This window comes from Oncorhynchus clarkii, chromosome 17 (assembly GCF_045791955.1).
Source record: "Oncorhynchus clarkii lewisi isolate Uvic-CL-2024 chromosome 17, UVic_Ocla_1.0, whole genome shotgun sequence".
Classification (NCBI taxonomy): Eukaryota; Metazoa; Chordata; class Actinopteri; order Salmoniformes; family Salmonidae; genus Oncorhynchus; species Oncorhynchus clarkii.
This window is the reverse complement of record NC_092163.1, coordinates 74,265,644-74,283,143: the sequence shown is the minus strand read 5'-3', so window position 1 is coordinate 74,283,143 and position 17,500 is coordinate 74,265,644. Positions and strand designations below refer to the sequence as shown.

General features: G+C 42.0%; 1 protein-coding gene across 1 annotated transcript in view; it reads right to left on the bottom strand.

Annotated features, from left to right (window-relative positions):
- Positions 1 to 17,500, bottom strand: part of LOC139369925 (copine-5-like) — a 353,457-nt gene that overhangs the window by 81,855 nt on the left and 254,102 nt on the right. The window contains exon 9 of the mRNA XM_071109208.1: positions 15,606 to 15,669. Coding sequence (XP_070965309.1) covers positions 15,606 to 15,669 — 64 coding nt within the window. The remainder of the gene's footprint in view (positions 1 to 15,605; positions 15,670 to 17,500) is intronic.

Below are 17,500 nucleotides of genomic sequence, written 5' to 3'. Positions count from 1 at the left end.
GAGCCTCCACATTGACTCGGTACCGGTACCCCCTGTATAGAGCCTCCACATTGACTCAGTACTGGAACCCCCTGTATATAGCCTCCACATTGACTCGGTACCGGTACCCCCTGTATAGAGCCTCCACATTGACTCGGTATTGGAACCCCCTGTATAGAGCCTCCACATTGACTCGGTACCGTAACACCCTGTATATAGCCTCCACATTGACTCTGTACCGTAACCCCCTGTATAGAGCCTTGTTATTGTTATGTACATTTCTGTGTTACTTTTTGATTGATTTATTTATAATTTTACTTTAGTTTATTCAGTAAATATTATATTAACTCTATTTATTTAAATGCATTGTTGGTTAAGGGCTTGTGGGCAAGCATTTCACTGTGAGGTCTACTACACCTGTTGTATTCAGCATTTCACTGTGAGGTCTACTACACCTGTTGTATTCAGCATTTCACTGTAAGGTCTACTACACCTGTTGTATTCAGCATTTCACTGTGAGGTCTACTACACCTGTTAAATTCAGCATTTCACTGTAAGGTCTACTACACCTGTTGTATTCAGCATTACACTGTAAGGTCTACTACACCTGTTGTATTCAGCATTTCACTGTAAGGTCTACCTACACCTGTTGTAGTCAGCATTTCACTGTAAGGTCTACTACACCTGTTGTAGTCAGCATTTCACTGTAAGGTCTACTACACCTGTTGTATTCAGCATTTCACTGTAAGGTCTACTACACCTGTTGTATTCAGCATTTCACTGTGAGGTCTACTACACCTGTTGTAGTCAGCATTTCACTGTAAGGTCTACTACACCTGTTGTATTCAGCATTTCACTGTAAGGTCTACTACACCTGTTGTAGTCAGCATTTCACAGTAAGGTCTACTACACCTGTTGTATTCAGCATTTCACAGTAAGGTCTACTACACCTGTTGTGGTCAGCATTTCACAGTAAGGTCTACTACACCTGTTGTATTCAGCATTTCACTGTAAGGTCTACTACACCTGTTGTATTCAGCATTTCACTGTAAGGTCTACCTACACCTGTTGTATTCAGCATTTCACTGTAAGGTCTACTACACCTGTTGTATTCAGCGCATGTGACAAATAACATTTGATTTGATTTGATATGACCATCTGTAGTGATGTTTGATAGATATCTCCGTAATTGATAGGTTAAACATAACAAAACTGGATAACCCACTGCCTGGTCTCCATCGTGACACCATCACTAATATAATGACAGTCCTAATACTAGGCCTTGATTCTCTCTATCTCTCTAAATTCAATTCCGTTGTGGTTAGAGCTAGTGGTTAGAGTGTTGGACTTGTAACCGGAAGGTTGCAAGTTCAAATCCCCGAGCTGACAAGGTACAAATCTGTCGTTCTGCCCCTGAACAGGCAGTTAACCCACTGTTCCTAGGCCGTCATTGTAAATAAGAATTTGTTCTTAATAACTGACTTGCCTAGTTAAATAAAGGTAAAATAAAAATTGACATGGAAACATATGTTTATTCATTTTAAATGTAACCTTTATTTAACTGGGCAAGTCAGTTATTAAGAACAAATTCTTATTCACAATGACGGTCTATCCCGGCCAACCCCGGAAGATGCTGGGCCAACTGTGCGCCGCCGTATGGGACTCCCAATCACGGCCAAATGTGATTTAGCCTGGATTCGAACCAGGGACTGTAGTGACTCCTCTTGCACTGAGATGCAGTTCCTTAGACCGCTGCGCCACTCGGGAGCCAAAGCATTGCCAAAGCAATTTAAACATCTCACTCCCTCTCTCTCTCTCTCTAGAAGATAGAAGATAGAAGATATATGATAGAATATAGAGGATAGAAGATAGAGGATAGAAGATAGATGATAGATGATGATAGATGATAGAAGATGACATATGATAGAAGATAGATGATAGATGATAGAAGATAGATGATGATAGATGATAGAAGATGACATATGATAGAAGATAGATATGATAATAGAAGATGCGCCACTCGGGAGCCAAAGCATTGCCAAAGCAATTTAAACATCTCACTCACTCCCTCTCTCTCTCTCTCCCCCTTCAAAATCTTGGATTCAAGTGTTTTTCTAAATGAGACTGTTGTTGTTGTCTAACTCTTTCTCTCTCTGGGGACTCGCCGTGCTGGTTTGTTCCAAACACACTGAACAAGCTATGGACCCAAAATATCACTAATTTCCCTACATATACCCTTATGGGACATGGTCAGAAATAGGGAAATATGTAGGGAATAAGGTGCTATTTGGGAGGGGGTTTCGGTGCATGAAAACAGAAACATAGATGCAATAAACAAGCTGGTATTGTTCTGTAGGAGCTGGTAATTAAACAGAGAAAAGCACCAACAACAATAACAACAACAACACAACTCTGAGATGATAGATGATAGATAGATGATAGATGATAGATAGATGATAGATGATAGATGATAGATAGATGATAGATAGACGATAGATGATAGATAGATGATAGATGATAGATGATAGATGATAGATAGACGATAGATGATAGATAGATGATAGATAGACGATAGATGATAGATGATAGATGATAGCTGGATGATAGATGATAGATGATAGATAGATGATAGATGGATGATAGATGATAGATGGATGATAGATGATAGATAGATGATAGATGATAGATGGATGATAGATGATAGATAGATGATAGATGATAGATGGATGATAGATGATAGATGGATGATAGATAGATGATAGATGATAGATAGATGATAGATGATAGATGCTAGATGATAGAAGATAGAAGATAGATGATAGGTGATAGAATATAGAAGATAGATGATAGGTGATAGATGCTAGATGATAGAAGATAGAAGATAGATGATTGATAGATGATAATTGAAGATAGATGATAGAAGATAGATGATAGATGATAGATGATAGAAGATAGAAGATAGATGACAGATGACAGATGATAGATGATAGAAGATAGATGATAGAATATAGAAGATAGATGATAGAAGATAGATGATAGAAGATAGAATATAGAGGATAGAAGATAGAGGATAGAAGATAGATGATAGATGATAGCAGATAGCTGATAGATGATGATAGATGATAGAAGATGACATATGATAGAAGATATATGATAAATGATAGAAGATAGATGATGATAGAAGATAGATATGATGATAGAAGATAGAAGATAGATGATGATAGATGATAGAAGATGACATATGATAGAAGATAGATATGATGATAGAAGATGTGCCACTCGGGAGCCAAAGCATTGCCAAAGCAATTTAAACATCTCACTCCCTCTCTCTCTCTCTCTCTCTCCCTCCAAAATCTTGGATTCAAGTGTTTTTCTAAATGAGACTGTTGTTGTTGTCTAACTCTTTCTCTCTCTGGGGACTCGCCGTGCTGGTTTGTTCCAAACACACTGAACAAGCTATGGACCCAAAATATCACTCATTTCCCTACATATACCCTTATGGGACATGGTCAGAAATAGGGAAATATGTAGGGAATAAGGTGCTATTTGGGAGGGGGTTTCGGTGCATGAAAACAGAAACATAGATGCAATAAACAAGCTGGTATTGTTCTGTAGGAGCTGGTAATTAAACAGAGAAAAGCACCAACAACAATAACAACAACAACACAACTCTGAGATGATAGATGATAGATAGATGATAGATGATAGATAGATGATAGATGATAGATGATAGATAGATGATAGATGATAGATAGATGATAGATAGATGATAGATGATAGATGCTAGATGATAGAAGATAGAAGATAGATAGATGATAATTGAAGATAGATGATAGGTGATAGATGATAGAAGATAGATGACAGATGACAGATGACAGATGATAGATGATAGAAGATAGATGATAGAAGATAGATGATAGATAGATGAAGATAGATGATAGATGATAGATAGATGATAATTGAAGATAGATGATAGAAGATAGATGATAGAAGATAGATAGATGATAATTGAAGATAGATGATAGAAGATAGAAGATAGATGATAGAAGATAGATGACAGATGACAGAAGATAGATGATAGAAGATAGATGATAGATAGATGAAGAATAAAGATAGAAGATAGATGATAGATAGATGAAGATAGAAGATAGATGATAGATGATAGATAGATGATAATTGAAGATAGATGATAGATGATAGATGACAGATGATAGATGATAGAAGATAGATGATAGAAGATAGACGATAGATAGATGAAGATAGATGATAGATGATAGATGATAATTGAAGATAGAAGATAGAAGATAGATGACAGGTGATAGAATATAGAAGATAGAAGATAGATGGTAGAAGATAGATGATAGATGATGATTGAAGATAGATGATAGAAGATATAAGATATATGATAGATGATGATAGAAGATAGATTACAAAAGATAGAAGAAAGATGATAGATGATAGATAGAAGATAGATGATGATAGATGATAGATAGATTATAAAAGATAGATGATAGAAGATAGATGATAGAAGATAGATAGATGATAATTGAAGATAGATGATAGAAGATAGAAGATAGATGATAGTTGATAGAAGATAGAAGATAGATGACAGATGATAGATGATAGATGACAGAAGATAGATGATAGATAGATGAAAATAGAAGATAGATGATAGATGATAGATAGATGATAATTGAAGATAGATGATAGAAGATAGAATATAGATGATAGAAGATAGATGATAGATGATGATTGAAGATAGGTGATAGAAGATAGAAGATAGAAGATATATGATAGATGATGATAGAAGATAGATGACTGATGATAGAAGATAGATTACAAAAGATAGAAGATAGATGATAGATAGAAGATAGATGATAGATGATAGATGATGATAGATGATAGATAGATTATAAAAGATAGATGATAGAAGATAGATTATAGAAGATAGATGAGAGATGATCGATAGATGAAAGATGATAGAAGATAGATGATATGTGATGATAGATGATAGATGACAGATGATAGACGATAGATGATAGATAGATGATAAAAGATAGATGATAGAAGATAGATGATAGATGATAGATGATAGATGATAGATAGATGATCATTGAAGATAGATGATAGAAGATAGATGATATATAGATGAGAATTGAAGATTGATGATAGAATATAGATGATAGATGATAGATAGATGATAATTGAAGATAGATGATAGAAGATAGATGACAGATGATAGATGATAGAAGATAGATGATAGAAAATAGATGACAGATGATAGAAGATAGAAGATAGATGATAGAAGATAGAAGATAGATGACAGATGATAGAAGATAGATGATAGAAGATATATGATAGAAGATGGATGATAGATGACAGATGATAGATGATAGAATATAGAAGATAGATGATAGAAGATAGATGATAGAATATAGAAGATAGATGATAGAAGACAGATGATAGATGGTAATTGATGATAGAAGATAGATGATGATAGATGATAGAAGATGACAGATGACATATGATAGATGACATATGATAGATGATAGAAGATAGAGGATAGATGATAGCAGATAGATGATAGATGATGATAGATGATAGAAGATGACATATGATAGAAGATTGATGATAGATGATAGAAGATAGATATGATGATAGAAGATAGATGATAGATGATGATAGATGATAGAAGATGACATATGATAGAAGATAGATATGATGATAGAAGATAGATGATAGATGATAGAAGGTAGATGATGATAGATGATAGAAGATAGATGATGATAGATGGTAGAAGATAGATATGATGATAGATGAAAATGATAGATGATAGAAGATAGATGATAGTAGATGATAGAAGAAAGATATAATGATAGATGATAGAAGATAGATGATGATAGAAGATAGATAGATGATGATAGATGATAGAAGATAGATGATGATAGATGATAGAAGATAGATGATGATAGATGATAGAAGATAGATGATAATAGATGATAGAAGATAGATATAATGATAGATGAAAGATGATAGATGATAGAAGATAGATGATGATAGAAGATAGATGATAGTTTGGAGTTGGCTGATCTTACCACAGGAGAACAGGCAGAATAACTTAATCAGCTACAGAGCTGAAGTGCGTTCAGACAGACCAGAGCAGTGTGCATGAACAGGATAAACACCTCGTCTGTTGTTGTCTGAGGGCCAGAGGCTCTACACTGGACACTACCCGTGCCAGCTGTACCTCGTAATGATACTGCTAATGGCTTTTTAATGTTGTAGCAGATCTCACTTGGTAACTGTTTGATGGGTTGTGTTTGGGTGAGAGAGAGAAAGTGTGTGTGTATGTGTGTGTGTGTGTGTGTGTGTGTGTGTGTGTGTGTGTGTGTGTGTGTGTCTGTGTGTGTGTGTGTGTGTGTGCGTGCGTGCGTGTGTGTGTGTGTCTCACTATCTCATTATCATTCCCAGTCAGACTCAGACTGCAGGCTGTGTTCAGTGTCTACAAACACACTCATCTCCACGAGGGCTCCAAGATCTTCCTACCTCGCTGCAGTGACACAGAGAAGTTATGCTGCTAGCCCATAACATCAGCATCAACCCTCCAGCCATCCCACAGTGCTTCACACAGAGCCAGATGTCTGCTCTTTGACATCCCTCAGACACAGAGATACATAGAGACGCTAGAATATAGAAAGTGGTCGACAATGGAGACAATCATCCCCAGTTGATGTGTCCCTATGATCCAGGTGTCAGCGTTCTAGGTGAATGGATAAGGCGGAGTCAGCTGCAGGATGCAGGTATGAGTAAAAAATCTTAGCTTTCCTCAATATCAACAATGTTCCAACAAGGATAAACATAAATATCCAGAGCACATAAATGAAACCACTTGACAACGACAATCACGCACAAAAGAAAAGGGGAAGCCAGAGGGTTAAATAAGGAACACTGATTATGGAATGGAAACCAGGTGCGTACAATGAAGACAAAACAAAAAGGAAAATTAAACATGGATCGGTGGTGACTAGAAGATCGGTGGTGACTAAAAGATCGGTGGTGACTAGAAGATCGGTGGTGACTAGAAGGTCGGTGGTGACTAGAAGATCGGTGGTGACTAGAAAATCGGTGGTGACTAGAAGATCGGTGGTGACTAGAAGATCGGTGGTGACTAGAAGGTCGGTGGTGACTAGAAGGTCGGTGACGTCGACCGCCGAACGCCGCCCGAACAAGGAGAGGGACCAACTTCGGCGGAAGTCGTGACACCAGGACCGAAACAGTAACACTTATCAACTGTCTGTTATCTTAATGGTTATTTTGGATGAAAATTTCAAATCAATGTCTGATTTAAAAGTTTGAATCGATGTCCGGATCATTGCTCAGTTAGTCAAACATTTCTCAGTTTTATCCGGTGTTAGAATGATGGCAGAGGAGGGAAGGATGGACAACAGAGAAGACAACACTGTTCTATGTCCAAAATGGCGCCCTATTCCCTATATAGTGCACTACTTTTCCCTATGCAGTGCTTAAAATATATTCAATTCATGCTAATTACATATGAGAAAATAGCCAAGTTTCACAGTGTCTATAAATAAATTATACGGTTTAGATTAACATAGTAACCTCTCCCTGTATCTCCTCTGTCATCTCCCTGTATCTCCTCTGTCATCTCCCTGTAGCTCCTCTGTCATCTCCCTGTATCTCCTCTGTCATCTCCCTGTATCTCCTCTGTCATCTCCTCTGTATCTCCTCTGTCATCTCCCAGTAGCTCCTCTGTCATCTCCCTGTAGCTCCTCTGTCATCTCCCTGTATCTCCTCTGTCATCTCCCTGTAGCTCCTCTGTAATCTCCCTGTATCTCCTCTGTATCTCCTCTCTCATCTCCCTGTATCTCCTCTCTCATCTCCCTGTATCTCCCTGTATCTCCTCTGTAATCTCCCTGTATCTCCTCTGTCATCTCCCTGTAGCTCCTCTGTCATCTCCCTGTAGCTCCTCTGTCATCTCCCTGTATCTCATCCTTATCTCCTCTATCTCCCTGTATCTCCTCTGTCATCTCCCTGTATCTCCTCTGTCATCTCCCTGTATCTCCTCTGTCATCTCCTCTGTATCTCCTCTGTCATCTCCCTGTATCTCCTCTGTCATCTCCTCTGTATCTCCTCTGTCATCTCCCTGTAGCTCCTCTGTCATCTCCCTGTATCTCCTCTGTCATCTCCTCTGTATCTCCTCTGTCATCTTCCTGTAGCTCCTCTGTCATCTCCCTGTATCTCCTCTGTCATCTCCCTGTATCTCCTCTGTCATCTCCCTGTATCTCATCTGTCATCTCCCTGTATCTCCTCTGTCATCTCCCTGTATCTCTTCTTTATCTCCTCTATCTCCCTGTATCTCATCTATCATCTCCCTGTATCTCCTCTCTCATCTCCCTGTATCTCCTCTTTATCTCCTCTATCTCCCTGTAGCTCCTCTGTCATCTCCCTGTAGCTCCTCTGTCATCTCACTGTATCTCCTCTGTCATCTCCCTGTATCCCCTCTGTCATCTCCCTGTATCTCCTCTTTATCTCCTCTATCTCCCTGTATCTCATCTCTCATCTCCCTGTATCTCCTCTGTCATCTCCCTGTAGCTCCTCTATCATCTCCCTGTAGCTCCTCTGTCATCTCCCTGTATCTCCTCTGTCATCTCCCTGTATCTCCTCTCTCATCTCCCTGTATCTCCTCTTTATCTCCTCTATCTCCCTGTAGCTCCTCTGTCATCTCCCTGTAGCTCCTCTGTCATCTCCCTGTATCTCCTCTATCATCTCCCTGTATCTCCTCTGTCATCTCCCTGTATCTCATCTGTCATCTCCCTGTATCTCCTCTGTCATCTCCCTGTATCTCTTCTTTATCTCCTCTATCTCCCTGTATCTCCTCTCTCATCTCCCTGTATCTCCCTGTATCTCCTCTGTCATCTCCCTGTAGCTCCTCTGTCATCTCCCTGTAGCTCCTCTGTCATCTCCCTGTATCTCATCTATCATCTCCCTGTATCTCCTCTCTCATCTCCCTGTATCTCCTCTTTATCTCCTCTATCTCCCTGTATCTCATCTCTCATCTCCCTGTATCTCCTCTGTCATCTCCCTGTAGCTCCTCTGTCATCTCCCTGTAGCTCCTCTGTCATCTCCCTGTATCTCCTCTGTCATCTCCCTGTATCTCCTCTCTCATCTCCCTGTATCTCTTCTTTATCTCCTCTATCTCCCTGTATCTCCTCTCTCATCTCCCTGTATCTCCCTGTATCTCCTCTGTCATCTCCCTGTAGCTCCTCTGTCATCTCCCTGTATCTCCTCTGTCATCTCCCTGTATCTCCTCTGTCATCTCCCTGTATCTCCTCTGTCATCTCCCTGTATCTCCTCTGTCATCTCCCTGTATCTCCTCTATCATCTCCCTGTATCTCCTATGTCATCTCCCTGTACCTCCTCTGTCATCTCCCTGTATCTCCTCTGTCATCTCTCTGTCTTCTCCCTGTATCTCTCCTGTCATCTCCCTGGAGAATGGTGGGTGGTGGTGATGGAGGTGGAGGTGTAGGTGGAGAATGGTGGGTTGTGGTGATGGAGGTGGAGGTGCAGGTGGAGAATGGTGGGTGGTGGTGATGGAGGTGGAGGTGCAGGTGGAGAAAGGTGGGTGGTGGTGATGGAGGTGGAGGTGCAGGTGGAGAATGGTGGGTGGTGGTGATGGAGGTGGTGGTGCAGGTGGAGAATGGTGGGTGGTGGTGATGGTGATGAGGTGGAGGTGCAGGTGGAGAATGGTGGGTGGTGGTGATGGAGGTGGTGGTGCAGGTGGAGAATGGTGGGTGGTGGTGATGGAGGTGGTGGTGCAGGTGGAGAATGGTGGGTGGTGGTGATGGAGGTGGTGGTGCAGGTGGAGAATGGTGGGTGGGGTGATGGAGGTGGAGGTGCAGGTGGAGAATGGTGGGTGGTGGTGATGGAGGTGCAGGTGGAGAGTGGTGGGTGGTGGTGATGGAGGTGGAGGTGCAGGTGGAGAATGGTGGGTGGTGGTGATGGAGGTGGTGGTGTTTTTATTTATTTATTAGGATCCCCATTAGCCGACGCCAATGGCAACATCTAGTCTTACTGGGGTCCGACACATCTTGTCTTACTGGGGTTTGACACATCTTACCCTACTTGGGGTGTGACACATCTTATCTTACTGGGGTTCGACACATCTTATCTTACTGGGGTTCGACACATCTTATCTTACTGGGGTCCGACACATCTTATCTTACTGGGGTCCGACACATCTTATCTTACTGGGTTACGACACATCTTATCTTACTGGGGTTCGACACATCTTATCTTACTGGGGTCCGACAAATCTAGTCTTACTGGGGTTCGACACATCTTATCTTACTGGGGTCCGACACATTTAGTCTTACTGGGGTTCGACACATCTTATCTTACTGGGGTCCGACACATCTTATCTTACTGGGGTTCGACACATCTTATCTTACTGGGGTTCGACACATCTAGTCTTACTGGGGTCCGACACATCTAGTCTTACTGGGGTCCAACACATCTTATCTTACTCGGGTTCGACACATCTTATCTTACTGGGGTTCGACACATCTTATCTTACTGGGGTCCGACACATCTTATCTTACTGGGGTCCGACACATCTTATCTTACTGGGGTTCGACACATCTTATCTTACTGGGGTCCAACACATCTTATCTTACTCGGGTTTGACACATCTTATCTTACTGGGGTTCGACACATCTTATCTTACTGGGGTCCGACACATCTTATCTTACTGGGGTCCGACACATCTTATCTTACTGGGTTACGACACATCTTATCTTACTGGGGTTCGACACATCTTATCTTACTGGGGTCCGACAAATCTAGTCTTACTGGGGTTCGACACATCTTATCTTACTGGGGTCCGACACATTTAGTCTTACTGGGGTTCGACACATCTTATCTTACTGGGGTCCGACACATCTTATCTTACTGGGGTTCGACACATCTTATCTTACTGGGGTTCGACACATCTAGTCTTACTGGGGTCCGACACATCTAGTCTTACTGGGGTCCAACACATCTTATCTTACTCGGGTTCGACACATCTTATCTTACTGGGGTTCGACACATCTTATCTTACTGGGGTCCGACACATCTTATCTTACTGGGGTCCGACACATCTTATCTTACTGGGGTTCGACACATCTTATCTTACTGGGGTCCAACACATCTTATCTTACTCGGGTTTGACACATCTTATCTTACTGGGGTTCGACACATCTTATCTTACTGGGGTCCGACACATCTTATCTTACTGGGGTCCGACACATCTTATCTTACTGGGGTTCGACACATCTTATCTTACTGGGGTCCGACACATCTTATCTTACTGGGGTTCGACACATCTTATCTTACTGGGGTTCGACACATCTTATCTTACTGGGAGTTCGACACATTTTATCTTACTGGGGTCCGACACATCTTATTATGGCAGTTCCCCATGCAGTTTGATACAGTGTTGTTCCCCAGGCAGTTTGATACAGTGTTGTTCCCCAGGCAGTTTGATACAGTGTTGTTCCCCAGGCAGTTTGATAGTGTTGTTCCCCAGGCAGTTTGATACAGTGTTGTTCCCCAGGCAGTTTGATAGTGTTGTTCCCCAGGCAGTTTGATACAGTGTTGTTCCCCAGGCAGTTTGATAGTGTTGTTCCCCAGGCAGTTTAATACAGTGTTGTTCCCCAGGCAGTTTGATACAGTGTTGTTCCCCAGGCAGTTTGATAGTGTTGTTCCCCAGGCAGTTTGATACAGTGTTGTTCCCCAGGCAGTTTGATACAGTGTTGTTCCCCAGGCAGTTTGGTACAGTGTTGTTCCTCAGGCAGTTTGATGCAAGGTCACTCAAAGGGCTGGGATTTTTAATTAAAGCCCATTCGGCCACACATTAGGATCAGCAGATTTTATTACTGCCAGTGGGCACATAGCCTCACGTGATGTAATCCACTATCGATTCCTCCCTCTGGAGGAACTCTCTCTGAGTCGTACTCTGTCTGCCTGTCTCTCTCCTCACCCTTTTCGTTGTCCTGCTTTCTCAATTTTCTCTCTATCTATGTGTCTCTTACACCGGTGTCAGATCTGGTCTAGTGCTCAGAGCCACAGAGACGACAGATATTTGATATAAAAGTTTAACGGTATCTGCACTTCAACACCAGGGCCTAATCTGCCATGTCATAGCTCAGTGGAGCCCTGTGTGTGTGTGTGTGTGTGTGTGTGTGTGTGTGTGTGTGCGTGTGCGTGTGCGCGCGTGCGTGCGTGCGTGTGCGTGCGTGTGCGTGTGTGTGTGTGTGTGTAACTATCCTTGTGGGGACCACAAGAATGCTAAACAAACAAACATTTGACCAACTGGGGACATTTTGTTAGTCCCCACGAGGTCCAATGCTATTTCTATTTCTTTAGGGTTATGGTTAGAATTAGTGTTATGGTTAGGAGCTAGGGTTAGTTTTAGGGGTAGGAACTAAGGTTTGGTTTAGTGTAGGTTTTTGGGTTAAGGTTAGGGTTATGGTAAGGTTTAATAGGGTTTCTGTTTATGCTGGTATCAAACCTTGGGTTGCATGGGCCTATTGCAACTTACTGCCCTGTTTCTAGATTGTACATCTGACCGGTCTGGAGGGGGTGGGAGACCATGAAATGCCGAGAGCTGCGAGGCATCACCCATAACAGTTCAACAACAGGAGGTTTGAACGTAAATGTAAGTTTGAATGTAAAAAAATATATTTTTATCAAAATGCATTTTTGGGCAGAAATGCCTTCTGGGACATGAGAACTTTCATGTGCCTTAATAACAAACGTGTATGTCATCTGTAAACCCAAATAAAATAGGTAAATTACGAGCCACAGAAAAAGATGATAATGAGTGGGCTGGACAATGGCTTAGATAATGAGCGGGCTGGACAATGGCTTAGATAATGAGTGGGCTGGACATCACGAGAGAGGTATTCGGATTGGTCTGCCATATAGAGGGCTTCTGTCTATTTGAGCTTGTCGGTCTGTGTTGGTAATCCTGTCGAATCCTGGCTTTTAAAAAAATGTATTGTGTAGTGGAGCTGCGTAAGTGTTGCTCTCCACTTTCTGAAGGATCAAGTTTTGAAATCAGTGGAATTATAGTATGATAGCTAAAGATATGGAGAAAACACCTGTCTCTTGATTACATCTTCAAACTAAGGGCAACCGTGGTATGGCATTTCTGACAGGTTGACACGTCCATCATGCATGATGCTGTACACAGGTAAGAAATTCTAGCATTAGCAAGCCACATTGGTAAACAAATCTAGATGTAAACAAATCATCGGCCAGAGCGTCAAGTGTGAGAGCGGAACGAGATGGGTGGGGCTAAAGCTTAAGAGGGTGTGAACGATGCTGAATGGGTGTAGACAAAGATCTCTTCACTAGATACCAAAACATTCAAAGGTGATTTTCTCAAAAGTGAGTTTACAAGTTGATCATCTTTCATAGCAGAATTACTTTCCCACTGTTCCTCAAATGCAGGGTATGATATTTTGAAGCTCTGAGTCTCTACTTTTATCCAACATAAGTAACACCATTTCACATGTTTTCACAGTTCTGCTACATAAGACCGAATCCAGGTGGTAAGTCACAGATAGAATCATGTTGTCACCAAAAGTGTTAAATAATCCACAATTTATTTTGTATTTGAGATTCTTCAAAGATATTCTTCACCCTTTGCCTTGATGACAGCTTTGCACACTCTTGGCAGTCACCTGGGATGCATTTCAATTAACAGGTGTGCCTTGTTCAAAGTTCATTTGTGGAATTTCTTTCCTTCTTAATGTGTTTGAGCCAAGCCAGTTGTGTTATGACAAGGTAGGGGTGGTATACAGAAGATAGCCCTATTTTCTAAAAGACCAAGTCCATATTATGTCAAGAACAGCTCAAATAAGCAAAGAGAAATGACAGTTCATCATTACTTTAAGACATGAAGGTCAGTCAATATGGAACATTTCAAGAACTTTGAATTTTTTTCAAGTGCAGTTGCAAAAACCATCAAGCGCTACGAAGAAACTGGCTCTCATGAGGACCACCACAGGAAAGGAAGACACAGAGTTACCTCTGCTGCAGAGGATAAGTTCATTAGAGTTACCAGCCTCAGAAATTGCACCCCAAATAAATGCTTCACAGAGTTCAAGTAACATACATATCCCAACATCAACTGTTCAGAGGAGACTGTGTGAATCAGGCCTTCATGGTTGAATTGCTGCAAAGAAACCACTACTAAAGGACACCAATAAGAAGAAGAGACTTCACTGGGCCAAGAAACATGAGCAATGGACATTACACTGGTGGAAATCTGTCCTTTGGTCTGATGAGTCCTAATTTGATATGTTGGGTTCCAACCCCCGTGTCTTTGTGAGACACAGAGTAGGTGAACGGATGATCTCCCATGGTGAATCATGGAGGAGGTGTGATGGTGTGGGGGTGCTTTGCTGATGACACTGTCAGTGATTTATTTACAATTCAAGGCACACTTAACCAGCACGGCTACCACAGTATTCTGCAGCGATATTCCATCCAATCTGGTTTGCACTTAGTGGACAATGACCCAAAACACCTTCAGGGTGTCTAAGGGCTATTTGACCAAGAAGGAGAGTGATGGATTGCTGCATCAGGTGACCTGGCTTCCAAAATCAGCATATGTGGGAACTCCTTCAAGAGTGTTGGAAAAGCATTCCAGGTGAAGCTGGTTGAGAGAATCCCAAGAGTGTGCAAAGCTGTCATTAAGGAAAAGCGTGGCTACTTTGAAGAATCTAAAATCTAAAATATATTTTGATTTGTTTAACTCTTTTTTGGTTGCTACATGATTCCATATGTCTTATTTCAGGTTTGATGTCTTCACTATTATTCTACGATGTAAAAATAAATAAATACCCTTGAATGAGTAGGTGTGTCCAAACTTTTGACTGGTACTGTATATTTGTGAGAGTACCGAGCTGTCTGTCTAAACTACTGGCACACAGCTCAGACACCCATGCATACCTCACAAGACATGCCACCAGACGTCTCTTCACAGTCCCTAAGTCCAGAACAGACTATGGGAGACGAATGGAACTCTATTCCACATCAAGTAACTCATGCAAGCACTAAAATGATATTTACGAAACTGATAAAAATACACCTTATGGAACAGCGTGGGACTGTGAAGCAACACAAACATAGGCACAGACACATGCATAGACACACACGATAACAGACACACTATACACACACGTACACATGGATTTTGTGTTGTAGATATGTGGTAGTGGAGTCGGGGGCCTGAGGGCACACACTTAGTGTGTTGTGAATTCCGTTATGAAGAGTATTGCTAATAGTGATCCATAATAAATAAAAACACAGATGCAGCACGTGTCAAACCCATTCCATGGAGGACCTAGTATCTGAAGTGTCTGAAGGTTGTTTCTCCTTCCTCGTACTTGATGGATTAATTAAGGTCACTAATTAGTGAGGAACTACCCTCACCTGGTTGCCTAGGTCTCAATCCGAAAACCAGCAGACTCTAGGTCCTCCATGAAATGAGTTCGACCCCCCTGGTCTACAGTATAGTGATGGTAATACCAGAAGTTACTAATTGGTCTACTTACTCTGCAGTTACCCAGCTCCTCTACAGACAGAATGATGGTGCCACATTTCTTCCCAGCTATACCGCTGTAGAAAACAAAGACAGAAGAGAGAGGATAACACATGGTTAAGTTTAGCCAGGGACGGGTGAAGCATCTGTACAACAGAGATGCCGAGTTCCAGTCCTCCAGGACCAGAGTGTCAGGATGTGTTGACGCTCACTTGATCATGAAATGTCACCGGTTGGCAAGCTAGGGAACACACCTGGTTTTCAGATCACAACGAGACACATTGTTCTGATTGAGTGCGACAGAAACGGCATGCAACTCTCTGTCACTGTCCATGGTTCTAAAACCATCCAGAGCACAGGGTTGACAGATGCTGTCCATGGTTCTGAAACCATCCAGAGCACAGGGTTGACAGATTCTGTCCATGGTTCTGAAACCATCCAGAGCACAGGGTTGACAGATGCTGTCCATGGTTCTCTGAAACCATCCAGAGCACAGGGTTGACAGATTCTGTCCATGGTTCTAAAACCATCCAGAGCACAGGGTTGACAGATGCTGTCCATGGTTGTGAAACCATCCTGAGCACAGGGTTGACAGATGCTGTCCATGGTTCTGAAACCACCCAGAGCACAGGGTTGACAGATGCTGTCCATGGTTCTGAAACCATCCAGAGCACAGGGTTGACAGATGCTGTCCATGATGCTGAATATACATCTCTCTCATCTACGTATCCTCCCCTCTTTCTCTCTTCCTCCATCTCCCCACTTATCTCTTTCTCTCTTCCTCCACCTCTCCACCTCTCTCTTTCCCTCTTCCACCATCTCTCTCTCTCTCTCTCTCTCTCTCTCTCTCACTCTCTCTCTCTGTCTCTCTGTCTCTCTGTCTCTCTCTTTCTCTCTCTTTCTCTCTCTCTCTCTGTCTCTCTCTGTCTCTCTCTCTCTCTTTCTCGCTCTCTCTGTCTCTCTGTCTCTCTCTGTCTCTCTCTCTCTCTCTCTGTCTCTGTCTCTGTCTCTGTCTCTGTCTCTCTCTCTCTCTGTGTGTGTGTGTGTGTGTGTGTGTGTGTGTGTGTGTGTGTGTGTGTGTGTCTGTGTGTGTGATGTGTGTGTGTTTGTGTGTGTGGTGTTGTCTACTCTTTGTTTGACCAGGGGGTGTAATGACACTGGAGTGGACGTCTGTTAATTGGTTCACTCGTCAGTGGACAGCCCTCTGTGTGTTTTGAGAGAAGGGGGCTTATTAATGTGATGGATGAGCACAGATGGAGCCGGCAGGATGGTGTGAACATGCGTCTTGCCCTTTTCCCCAACATTCTTTGTTTTTCTCTCTTTCTCTCAACTTATACCCCAGCAATCGCCATCCTCTTCCTCCTCTCTCTTTCTCCCATCCCCCTTCCCTTCCTCCCATCCTTCCTCTACCTGCCTCCCACTCTCCTCCCTCCCTCTGGACCGTAAGGATTAGACTGACTGAGTAACAGCCTTGAATCATTTAAGAGCTAGTTTCAGCGACCAGATGAGATGGTGGAGCAGAAATTCCAGTAAGAGGCTGGAATGGTGCTGGAGATCAGAGGTCCACTAGGATCTCCTCACTGCTACGCTGTCAGGCCACTCAATAAGAAGAACAAATCAGGGAATGGATGTATTTATTCATTTAGTGCAAATCCCAAAGAGGTATTCAGCTAACCTTGGGCTCACCTTGGGTGTCTCCACCTCTCTCTTTCTCTATTCTGCCATCTAGCCATCTCTCTCTCCCTCTCTCTCTCTTTCAATTCAATTCAATTCAATTCAATTCAAGGGCTTTATTGGCATGGGAAACATGTGTTAACATTGCCAAAGCAAGTGAGGTAGACAACATACAAAGTGAATATATAAAGTGAAAAACAACAAAAATGAACAGTAAACATTACACATACAGAG